The sequence below is a fragment of the Urocitellus parryii genome, chromosome 3, assembly GCF_045843805.1.
Source record: "Urocitellus parryii isolate mUroPar1 chromosome 3, mUroPar1.hap1, whole genome shotgun sequence".
In the NCBI taxonomy this organism is placed as follows: Eukaryota; Metazoa; Chordata; class Mammalia; order Rodentia; family Sciuridae; genus Urocitellus; species Urocitellus parryii.
This window is the reverse complement of record NC_135533.1, coordinates 156501964-156514794: the sequence shown is the minus strand read 5'-3', so window position 1 is coordinate 156514794 and position 12831 is coordinate 156501964. Positions and strand designations below refer to the sequence as shown.

Below are 12831 nucleotides of genomic sequence, written 5' to 3'. Positions count from 1 at the left end.
ACTTCATCCAGTCTTTTGTGGAACTCTGGTTGTCCCTGTTATCATGCTACTTATAACTGAAATCATACCACTTATAACTGAAAAAAAATTTTTTTAAATCATGCTATGTAGCGGAGTTTGGGGGCACACAACCTATTATTGCAGTGACTTGAAGGAGGCTGATGCAGGGGGATCACAAGATTGAGGTCATCCTCAGCAATTTAACTGAGACCTGTCTCAAAATGAAAATCAAAGGACTGAGGATTAGTGATAACGTGCCCCAGTACTAAATCCCCAGTACTAAAAACAAAACCCATCATCATCATCATCATAATGTCACAGTAAACAACTTTGTTCATATGATCCCTCTTCTTGCTGAATTATTGGAGAAATATCTTCCTTATAGATTCCTAAATGAAGGATTACTGGGTCAAAGGGCAAATGCATTGTAATTTTGTTAAACATTGTCAGATTTCTTGTGTTTCCACTTTCTCAGATGTTAGCCCAAGATAGCTTTCTGCCCCAAATAAGTTTAGGGTGATTTGCTTCTAAAAATGACAATTTTGAGGGTGACAATTGCTGAAATGGATGGGACACCGAAACGACAGGCGTAAACTGGGATTGTCCCCAGGCAGATTGTGAAGTATGGTCGACCTCTCTAAGTTAATTATACCTGTGCTTCTACTTGCCAGTTTTTAGAACTTCATCATCCTCTTTCCTGTTCTGTTTGTCCTTTAGACCATCTCATTACTTTTGTTTTAATAGGTGTTAGGAAAGACACATGAATGCATTTGTGCAATCTGATATTTTTAACCAAAAGTTTCAAAAAATGTTATTAATCTGGAATTTTTATACCTAAAGAACCATGCATGAGGATAAGAATAAAGAAATCATCTGATGTGGACATACCTTTTAGAAAAATTGACATATTCTTTATTAGGCAGACAGTGGAAGATGTGATCTTGTAAAATGAGAAGAGGACAAAACAAGAAAGAAAATGGTCCTATGGCTGAGGTTGTGGCTCATTGGTAGAGTGCTCACATAGCATGCATGAGGCACTGGGTTCGATCCTCAACACCACATAAAAATAAAATAAATATATTATGTCTACCTAAAAAAACTAAAAAGTAATTATTTTTTAAAAAGAGAGAGAGAGAGAGAGAGAGAGAGAGAGAGAGAGAGAGAGAGAGAGAGAGAGAAAATGGCCCTGGATCCAGGCAACAGGGACCCAGGGAACAACTGGATCAGACAGGAATAAGATAGTGGGCTGCTGGAGGGAGGCTTCCAGGCAGCAGAGCCAAACTCTGAGATGCTGAAACGGTGTTTGAGTGTGTTTACAAATATTTTTACTGGGCTTCATCTATTTTAGTATCTGAAAAGCTTAAAGGCAGAAAAATAGGAAACTAGTAAAAAATTGATGCAAAAATTAACTCCAGGAAAAAGAAAATTGTTAAGAGCAATAAAATAGCCTGAGTATATGTTATTTGCCTCACAAGTGAAGAATATTTACATTATTATACTGAATGTGAAATTATTGGAAGGTGTGGTAAGAATGTATGTGAACTACATCTTCCATCTGTGGATAACACTAAAAATGGATAAAGCTAGAAATAGCAGTGTATACCTATTTGGAAATATGAATGTAAATACCAGAAGAAACAAGTATAAAGGGTATTCTTAGGAAATGGAATTGGGCACAAAAGAGTGGAAGGGAGAGGCAGGAGTTTGCGTTTCATCTTTTGAAAAATCATATTTAAGAGTTTTTAAGACTTCGAGTGAAGATTCCTACTCTAACCAGTCCATTTCTGTCCTGTCTCTGCTGGTAGGTGAGCCTACCAGTGTCATAAGAGTTTCTCATGGCTTCAGCTCCTCTCACTGGCCTGTAGTGGAAGTTAAGACATTTATTTTGTGATTGTCCCCCTCGTTCGTGCCAAATACATTCATGAACCCAAGAAGAAACAGCGGAGATAGATTTTGAACTCGGAACTTGAAGGGGTATATTTTTGCAGTTAATTTTTGGGGGGTTATATATACCTCTCATGGGTATAAAATGGAAAAGCAAGATACTCCTATTGATATTTTTAAAGCACGACCTCCAAATCCTGGAAGAACAGAGACAGATGGCAGCCACTGGGGCACATCCTCGAGTAAGTCTCAATAAGTGAGGTGGCCCTGGTGTTGGCTGCACATTAGAATAATCAGATTTAAAGAACCTGCATGACACAATGTCAGTACCATTAGGAATTTTTTTCTGGCTTTCTGATTTTAAGAATTCTATTTAATAACAAGTATTATCTGACTTAAAGACATTGAATTTTTTAATTTTAATTTTTATTTTGTTCATGGGTTGGGGGGCAATACTGGGCATCAAACTCAGGGGCACTTTACCACTGAACTAAATCTCTAGCCCTTTTAAAAAACTTTATTTGTGTGTGTGGGGGGGACTTTGAGACAAGGTCTCTTTGAGTTGTGCAAGCTGGCCTTCAACTTGCTGTCCTCCTGGGTCACTGGGATTATAGGCATGCATCACTGTACCTGGCATGACAAATATTTGACTTTTTTTTTTTTTAAGAGAGAGAGAAAGAGAGAAGACAGAGAGAATTTTTAATACTTATTTTTCAGTTTTCGGTGGACACAACATCTTTATTTTTATGTGGTGCTGAGGATCGAACCCAGCATCCCACACATCCCCAGCCCCAAAATATTTGACTTTAGACCATGACTACAGACTAACTTGGGTATATAAGTATGAAAAGGATATGAGTTCTGACAACTTGGTGAACTAAAGAAGCTCAAGTCCTCTTGTCCTCTCCTTTATTTGGGGAAGAAACACGTTCATCTGGACTCTAATGCTCTATATGGGCAAGTTTTTAAATTTTTAGAAACACAAGTTAAAGTCCCTCACATTTTGTGCTTTATTTGCAAATAATCCTTTTTGAATGCTTTTCAGAAGCGAGCATGCCACAGACTGTTTTGACTCAGTTTCTTTGTTGGACTTGCAGTGCTCTAGCATCCTCAGCTCCCGTTGTGAGGTTATCTGAGGGGGAAGGAGACTATCAGGCATATTAGCTACTGCCAGGAGGTGAGGCCACAGGGCCCAGAGATGCGGTGGGCTAGGAGCAGACAGCCTGCCTGTCAGGCCCACAACCTGTGGCTCTAGAGGAGGAGGATGCCCTGACCCTGGTGCTCTTATTCCCCACCCCTACTCTGGAGTATTGGGCCTGACCCTGCTGAACCTGATTTTCCTGTTGAAAGAACATTCCTCTTCCCTCAAATTTTCAGTACCAGTTAAACCATGGTTGCTTCAGGTCTCGCTCCATGGATTCCTGTTCCATCTTTGGCAGCAGGAGTAGCTCTGCAGTCTTGGCCAGGACATCTGAAGAGAAAAGAGCTATTCTAAATACCAAAGAGCAGCCTGGCTGTGGGGCCCCATGGGCTGCTTATGTTGCTGCTTTCCAAGATGTCAGGGGTTGAGTTCAGCCCACTTGACCTCAACCTCATCATGGTTAGAGGGGCCCTGTCCAGTTGCCTGATGGAAAAGTTAGAGGATATAACTTCTTGATAAAGGGAATAAGATTATCCACTGTTTGTTCATTGGTGTAGTCCCTGTGCCTAGGACAGTGCCTGGAACAAAGAAAGGGAGAGAAAGAAAGTTGCTTTGGGATGTGTATCCTGGAAGTAGTACTCAAAGATTAGCCACATGTGGGTCAGCTCAGCAGTGACAGCAGGGCCTGGTGTCTAGCTACATACCCACAAGCTGCCTCTCAGTAGGAAGAGGGAAATTTTGTCAAAGATTCTCCTAAGAAATCTGAAAGGCTGCTAATCCTGTGTTCTACCCATTCCCCAGTTTTCCCCAGGACACTTAGGAGTCCCTCATATAACTGTCACCAGTATCGTTGTCTTTCTCTTTCCTTTCTTGCTGGTAAGGGCCTGTGTCAGTGCTGGGGGTTTCCTTGTTGGGCACGTAGTGAACATTTAATAAATAAGTTAGTGTGGAGATGAATGTATTGGTATATAAAGAGGAATGAAGGAAAAGAAAAGGGCTCACAATTGCTACCTTAGCCCCAGAGAAGCCTGTTTAGCACTAAGGTACTTTTTTTTTTTTTAATATTTTAAAATTGTTGATGGACTGTTATTTTATTCATTCATTTGTATATGGTGCAGAGAATTGAACCCAGTGCCTCACAGGTGCTAGGCAAGCACTCTACCACTGAGCCACAACCCCAGCCCACAAAGGAACTTCTGTATCACCATTTGCCTCAAATGTTTCACCTGTCCTCCACCCTTAGGCTACAGATGGCTTCCCTCAGACAGTCAGCATCCACATATGTGATCTCAGTGTCCGTATGACCAAGCAATTCCTCTGTGTGATCTTGTCCTTCTCTTTGCCTCCCTCTGCCCTAGATTCATCTTTTTTTTTTTTTTTTTTTTTTTTGTGAGCAGTTTCCTACATACTGGTCTTGGTTTTGGGAAGAGGCCAAGATACAAAGTGGAATCACAGGTTTTGCTTGTTTGAGCAGACAAAGGGGAGATGTCAAATTTAGCTAGTGAAATATACTTGAGCCACACCTAATCTGGTCCTAGATGTACATACTTTTGCCCTCTGCCCAAGCTCTTCCCTCTGTCCAGAGCCTTTCTGTTCTCAGTCCTCTTCAGCTTCCTGTCTAAAGTCCAGCTAAGAAGCCCGTGTGGCTCTTTCCTTCTCCACCCAGCACTTACATGCCTTGTATTAGTGATCCTCCTCTTCCCATGAAGGGTCTGTGTCCTGGGTACTGCCTCCGTGTCAGAGATGCTCTAAGTTTGGGAATCCCCCTTCCCACATTTCTGGGTAATGCAGAGAGTGCTGAGTCCTAGCAAGCTAATGTGCTAGGTGTTTGCAGAGAGCAGCCTTAAAATCAGGCTTGTCTCAGTGTCAGATTACTGATCACATTGCATTTTGGGCACCAGAGGTTTTGAAAATGCACAATGAATACTTTTTTTGTTTTTTCACAATGAATACTTGAAGATGCTTCCCTCTTTGAATCCTTTGCTTTGTGCTGAACTTATATTGAAAAGTGGTAGTACATTGTATGTTTTACAATGATTCCCAGTATAATAGCAACTGTTCTTCATCATGTGCCTGAGAGGAGCTATGGAAGTAATAGCTGAATATTTAGTGATTGAAGGAAGCAAAGCTTGTACAATCTGTCTTGCCCAGGATCTCCAAAGGAAACAATGAGGAACACATGGAGATTTTTGTACATATTATTCAGTGTAGCCTATGTAGCCTTTCATAGAACAACACAGACACTCAATAGTTATGAAATACATCCATGAAATATTATACAACCCTTAAAAACTTAAAAGTTACATTCTTATTAAGAATGCGGAAGGCTGGTTATAGATGTAAGCTTACCAAGCAATTCATATAATAGAATTGTATCACCTCATTATTTTTTCCTTTTTTTTTCCGTGCTGGAAAAAAATTCTGATCAGACATGTTAATCGAGCCTCTACCACCTGCCTTTATTCCAGTATTTTTAAGGATTTGTGTGGAGAAAAAGAGAGTGGAGGGGCTGGGGATGTGGTTCAAGCCGTAGCATGCTCGCCTGGCATGCGTGCGGCCCGGGTTCGATCCTCAGCACCACATACCAACAAAGATGTTGTGTCCGCCGAGAACTAAAAATAAATAAATAAATAAATATTAAAAAAAAAAAGAGAGAGAGTGGAGAGGTGTACCCAAATGTAGTAATGGTTTATACATATTATTTTTCCACATTAAATTTAAAACCATGTTCATAACACTAGCAGAATCTGATGGGTAGAAATCCTTCAGTCAAGTGGGGCTGATTGCCAGCTGTGGCATCAGATAATTTGGGTTTGTAGGAACTCCTGTCTCCTGCTTCCTAAGTCTTCTGTCCCATTCTGGCCTGAGGGAAGCCATCTGTAGGTAGAGCATGTCTTCTGTCTTTCTGTTAGTGTGCAGCCATGCAGAGAAAATTTGTTGCCCGTCTTTCCTGAATTTGGCCCAGCTGCCCTTTACTTGGAAAGTACAGGTGGAGTAGAAGGTAGGCTGGCCCAGGAGGGGCATTGCCTCTGTCTCCTACTCTGTGGCCTTGGGTAAATCACTTCATTTTTTTAAGTCTGCTCAAAAGAGACTGTGTAGAAAGGCCTGCATATTTTTAGGTCATGTTACGTAAAACTAGAATGCTTCCCTCTTCTTCAGCTTCCTGTTCACAACTTCCAACCATGCATAAAGGCCTTCTGCACACCATGCCTATGTCAGGTGCTAAAGAGCCAGATACAAACATCCTAAGACCCTGGCCTGGAGGCTCTTGCAGCCCTACAAGACCAGCTCAAGACTGGTCAGAATAGACAGCGGGCAGCCTAGCCAGTGATGAGCAATATAGAGGAGGGTCATACACAGTGGGTCCCCACTTCACACTAACATTGGGAGGAACATGAGGGGAAGGGAAATTTGGGTTTTAGAAAAGATTACCTCACCTGGCATCCCTGTGAAGCTGGCATTGCCAAAGGATTTTAAGCAGGAATGTCTGGCCTTTTGCTATACTAGCTATACTTGCTAGCAAATGCAATGGAGAGACCTCATATCATAATAATGATTTTAAAAAAAGAAGATAGCCAGTGTTTAACTGATGTGAATGGCAATGATTTCTAGAGTGCTAAAGAAAACCAAAATAAATGGACTCTGCTACCACACTCTGCACCTGGTCCTTCCAGCCCTAAGGAGAACTGAACTAATGTTCAACTTGGTGCTTTTTAGAGAACCATCATGACTGCACCCTTACTGCTGCTGCACATGTGGGACTCATAGCACATTTCTTTTGCTTTCAGAAGTAACCGGGGAGACACGTCCTTACCATGGAAAGGAGGCTGTGGATCCTCGGCAGGGGCGGGCCAGAGGAGGTGACCCCACACATTTCCATGCGGTGAATGTGGCACAGCCTGTCCGCTTTAGCAGTAAGTTGCAGACCTGCCCTGACTGTCACCCACAAACATATAGTCTACCTCAGTAGTACAGCCTAAGACTCAGTTCCTGGCTCTCCCAGTGCCATTTAGCTGGAGGAGTTGGGGCGGGGGTTGTTTCCCAAAGCAGCTCTTAAAGACAGGGGGCATAAATGAGGCTTCATGATTACCTGCCCAAGATCTCCCAGCTCTAGATGTGGCACCCATTCTCTATGTTTTCACAGCATGACTGCCCTGAGGGCTGGATGGCATTGTCTCTGGGAAATCTCATAATTTTATCATTCCTATTATAGGTGGAGAAACAGGCTCTGAGAAAGTTGGTACAGCTGGTGGCATGGGAAGGCTTTACTTCATGTTTTTTTGTTTTTTTAAAAAAGGTGATTAGTTATTTGGCTGGCCACGTTGGCATGCACCTGAAGTCTCAGCTGCTTGGGTGACTAAGACAAGATGATCTCTTGAGCGTGGGAGTTTGAGGTCAGCCTAGGCAGCATAGTGAGACTCCATCTCAAAAACTAACTAAATAAAATAATTATTTAATGAATTATTCATGACATTAAAATTTTAAGGTGACTTAATAAGGTTAAAGTTTGAGGAGAAGAAAGGTATAGTTGAAATGCTCCATTGTGCGCAGACGTGCTCAGGTGATTGTACTTAAGTACAGTGAGTAGCCCCAATTTGGTTAGGAAGATTTGTCTGCTGCAGACCTTAGGGGTGGTCTGCTTGTTTGAGTTAACAAAGCCCATAGACTCAGTGCTTGGGAGCACCTGAGAAGGCACATCATAGCCCCTTGTACTGCAGCTTGTGCTGACTGCTTAGAGTCCTGGGCTAGACCACTGAGCTGCAGTGGCTCTGCCAAGCCCCACACTGTTAGTGATGAGGCAGTTCTGGGAAGCCACCCACACTGCAGGGCCCCCAGTACTCCTTGAACCCCCTACCGTCATGGAGCCACAGTTCTTTGTCTGATCAGAATTGAACAAGCACTAGGTAGTGTGGGCCAGCCCTCCTCTGAGCCCTGGCACTGTGCCTGGTTTTACCACACATTAACTGCAAACCCTTTAGTTGAAAGGTATTTCACAATACTGGGTGAATGAGGAAACAGGCTCTGAGAGGACAGCCTGTCTAGGATTACATAGATGGAAGGGGCAGCTCCAGATGTATCCCTATGGGTCCTGATGCTCAGCTCTGTGCTCTATTTTCTGTTCTTTTGAGTAGTAATACTTCTCCCTAGGCAATAATTCCACAAAGTTCAACACATTAAAAAAAAAAACAAGCCAACTGGTTTCCCTCTGGACCTCTTCCCAGATGAGAAGCCCAGCCCTGCTGCTAGCTCTTAAGCTACTTATCCTTTCCATGCCTTGGGGTCCTCACCTCTAACATGGAGATGAGCAGAACCACCCCCAGGAGTGCAGTCAGTCTAAAAACATTGGCATGGACACATAGAAAACTCAGTAAGTGCCATCTTATTGTTGCCCTTGATGGTCATGTGCTATACACACTGCAAGGCCTAGCTCTTTGTCCCCAAGTGGTGATCAGGTGGTGCTATCCAGCTTGTTGTCCTTGCAAACAGTGCTATGGACATGCCTCAGGGACCAGAACCATCATATTATTCCTCTGATCTCTTTTCTCTGTGCCATAATGGCATATTGTTAATAATATACCAACCCTAAATATAAATAATAAGGTGCCTAAAAAGTTTCACTAGTGCCACAGGATGTAAACATATTTTAAAATTGCCTTTTTTTTTTTGGCTTTGCTAAAAGTTATTACTCTTCAGTGTACTAATAGGAGACATGCCAACATTATAAAGCAAGCCATTATTACTATCTCTGGGAAGCTCTAAAGCACTAAATCTTTCCATACCCAAGGGGTAGGTTGACAGGCTGATGAAGTAGAATGCTAGGCAGTCTCAGGGAGATAGGGCTCTGGCTGGCTCTTTGGCTTCATAAGCTGTAACATAACCCTAACCTCCTTTTCTCGTCTGTGGGTGTCGGGTTGGTCCTACAATCTCTTGGCCCCTACATTCTGATCTGAGCTGCTGTTTTAGTGGAGTGCTTCCTAGCATCCTCCTGAAAATGCCCATGTTAACAGAAAGGGAAGACTGGGGACTCAGCTCAGGAAGCTGCTTGCTGGCAGCAGAAGCTAGGACAGCTGGCCATCAGGGAAGCAAGGGCTGGGCATGGAGGGAGTCTCTCTGCTTGCTCTCAGCAGGATCTCACAGACTATGGGGGAGTTATTTTCTTGTTAATCAGACTTAGTGAAATCTGCTTTACAGAAACTAATTCAGCAGACCTATTTACTACTAAGTAAATTAAAAGATCTTGTGGAAACGGGAGAAATCACTGAATATACTGTAGGGTGAATTTTTATATCTTTAAAAAAAATGAGCATTTTTACAGAATGTATGATCTTATCCTCTAGAGTCTGTTTCCCCTTTTTCCAAGGTGATTTCTGAGATGTGCCTGTCCTTAATGCAGCACATATAATTTTGTTTTTGGAGTCAGGATCCTAATTTGGGGGACAACTCCCCTTCTGTCCTTCATGTTTCCTAGGGAAGTGCCCAACAGGGTGGCACCACTATGAAGGCACAGCCAGCTGCTACCGTGTTTACCTGAGTGGGGAGAACTACTGGGATGCTGCACAGACTTGCCAGCGTGTGAATGGCTCACTTGCCACCTTCTCCACTGACCAGGAACTGCGCTTCATCCTGGCCCAGGAATGGGACCAGCCCGAGCGGAGTTTTGGTTGGAAGGACCAGCGCAAGTAAGTCCTGGGAATAGGAGTCCTATGAGTGCTGAGCACATAGCCGGCAGATAACATAAGAGGAAGGCAGTTCCCTATCAGCTGGAAGCAGATAGACATTTAAGAGCTTGGCATATATGCATCAAGATGGGATTGGAGGCTCATGGAGGAGATAGTGGAGGGCTGGGATCTCAGGAGGCTGCGGTAGAAGGATTACAAGTTCCAAATTGTAGGACTGTGGGCCAGGCTTTTCATTGGTCCCCCTCTGTTAGTACAACAGCATTTGTTGAGTGCAGCCATGGATTGCTGTTCTCTATCCTGAGGGACTATTTGGTGTGGGCTTTGTGGCCTCTGGTGTAAGGGTGCACAGGTGGGCATGGGTTCTCTTTGAGACAGTAAACCCTGTTATCTCTGCTCAGTGCTTTCAGTGGGCCTGCTCATACATGCATGAGTGTGAAAGTAGACTCACTGGGCATATGTGTCAGGATTTGAGCCCAGGCAGTTTGCTCAAAACCTGACTCCTGGCCTCCATGCTCTGTGCATTGAAGGGAAAATGTGAAAATGAAGTAGACAACTACAACATCGCCATGAGAGGATGATGACCCAATGCAGGTGGATAGAGGACCTTAATTTCAAATCTGGAGCTTGGGTTAGTTAGTTAGGTCCTATGTGACATTTGCAAATTGTAAGATCAATCTGTTTCTCCTATTGCAGCTGCAAAGTGAGAAAAATAGTAGATTATTTTATCAAACCCTATGAGGAAATGCCTGGGAGTCTAGTGAAAAGCAAGAAGGCATCAGCCAATGGGTGGGGAAGGCCTGTCTCCCATGGCTGCCAGTATATGCACAGCACAGGCTAAAGGCAGAGTAGTACCGTGACACAGTAGCAGGTTGACCTGCTGATGGGTTTCACCAGCACTAGGGCAGGGGATAAAAAAGAGGTGCTAAGCTGTGTGCAGTGCTGGGTTGTGTGCTTGGGAACACGTTACAGGCCTGGTGTGGGCTGGCTATGAGCAAAAGCCATGTAAGTATCTTTTTAACTCAGCTGGTAATGTTTTGTTTATTCACAGGTCAGGTTTGTTTCTTTACTGAAGAATAAAATCTGTCATAGAATGTTACTGTTCTGTAGTTTTAACATAGTCATACAATTGTATTCCTGCATTTTATGTCTACGAAGAGTAAGTTCTCATTTAAAACGTGAAAGCTTTATGGGATCAACTACTAAGAACAAGCTTAGTCTGGGTATGGTGGCACATGCCTATAATCTCAGATGCTCAGGAGGCTGAGGTAGAAGGGTTACAAGTTCCAGGCCACCCTGGACAACCAATGGACAATCAAAAAAAATGACTGGGGCTAGGGCTGGGGCTCAGTGGTAGAGTGCTCACCTAGCATGTGTGAGGCACTTGGTTCAATCCTCAGCACCACATAAAAAATAAATAAATAGGGCTGGGGTTGTGGCTCCATGGTAAAGCACTTGCCTAGTGTGCTTGAGGCATTGGGTTTGATCCCTGGCACCACATAAAAAAAATAAAATAAAGCTATTGAGTCTATCTACAACTAAAAAAAAAAAAATTAAAAAATAGAGATATTGTGTCCATCTACAACTAAAAATAAAAATTCTTAAAAAGGGGGGGCTATAGATATAGCTCAGTTGGTAAACCACTTGCTAGCATTTACTACATTTGGGGTTTAATACCTAGTACCTAAAAAATAAAACAGAACCATCAAAAATAAGCAGGGTTGGCAGGAATTACCTAAAGTTAAATTTTTTTTCCTGATCTATGAATTTGTTGTTTAGAATTTTAATGTATTTTATTAAAACTAAAAGTTAAAACTTGAATCACTCATATTTTAGAATTTCAGTTTTTAGAGGTCAACATTACTATTGAAACACATATATAGTTCTCCTGAAATCTTAGCAGCACAGGAATTCCGATCACCAGTTCAAAGTGAGCCTCATCACCTTAATGAGGCCTAAACAACATAGTGAGACCCTATTCCAAAAAAAAATTTTCTTTAAAGGTCTCAGGATGTGGCTCAGTGGTTAAACACCCCGGGGTTCAATCCCTGATACCTAAATAAATGAATGAATGAATGAATGAATGTGCACTCGCTCACACACACAAACACATAGTTCTGGAGGTATAGTTCAGGAAGAGAGCACTTGCCTAGCATGCATCAGGTGGTCCTGGATATGATCCCCAACACTGTACAAATACATAAATATATAAAATACAAATATAGTCATCAAAGGCTGCTTTCCTCCTTGTGCTCAGGTCTGTTTCCATCCCCTGCAGGCTGTGGGTTGGCTATCAGTATGTCATTACTGGCCGGAACCACTCCTTAGAAGGTCGCTGGGAGGTAGCATTCAAAGGTAAGTCTTTCTGGTTTTTGAGTTTGAAAGTGGTGGGAATCGTCCTGTCTTGGAATATTGCTGGGACCGCCTGTCTTCCCTCCACAGTTTCCTCCAGTGGTGCCTGGTCTACCCTGGTGCCTGGTATAGAATACATGGAGAGGAGGGGCCCCCAGATTGTAGGGAGGGTATTTTGAGGCTGGTGTGCATGCAACCCAACTGATCAGGACCCATGTGGGGTTGGAGCCTTCTCTGAAACCCATTGATGTTTCTCATTGTGGCCAGATTTATAGATTTCCTATCTTCTCTTTGAAGTTAAGGACTTTGACTGGGGAGAGTAGGTAGAAGGTTGATCAGTGGGTATCAAGTTACAGTTAAATAGGAGTAAGAAGTTCTGATGTGCAGTTGCACAGTAAGGTTAACAATAATGGACCATACCTTTTGAAAAAGCTAGAAGAAAGGATTTCAAGTGTTTTTACCACAAAGAAATGATAAATGTTTGAGGAGATAGATGTTTAACTTCATTTAATATGTATTGCAACAATACATGGTACTCCATTAGTATGTATCATTTTATGTATCAACTAAAATTAATAAAAAAGAGGGCTACAGATATAACTCAGTGGTAGAGTGCATTCCTAGCTTGCGCAAGCCCTGTGTTCACAAAATATGGAAACAGAAAATAAAGTTAAGTACTTTGGAGCATATAAATGAGTATCAAAGTATGCTGCTGGCACATATAATCCATAGAGGGAAATCAAACTTTCTTTTTTTTCTTTTTAAATGTTTATTTGT

The 12831-nt window shown here is 42.5% G+C and overlaps 1 protein-coding gene across 2 annotated transcripts in view; it reads left to right on the top strand.

The window, feature by feature from the left end:
• Positions 1-12831, top strand: part of Dgcr2 (DiGeorge syndrome critical region gene 2) — an 81058-nt gene that overhangs the window by 42522 nt on the left and 25705 nt on the right. For both annotated transcript variants that reach the window (XM_077796169.1, XM_026401667.2), the window contains 3 exons: positions 6814-6939; positions 9495-9705; positions 11981-12057. In XM_077796169.1, coding sequence (XP_077652295.1) covers positions 6814-6939; positions 9495-9705; positions 11981-12057 — 414 coding nt within the window. The remainder of the gene's footprint in view (positions 1-6813; positions 6940-9494; positions 9706-11980; positions 12058-12831) is intronic.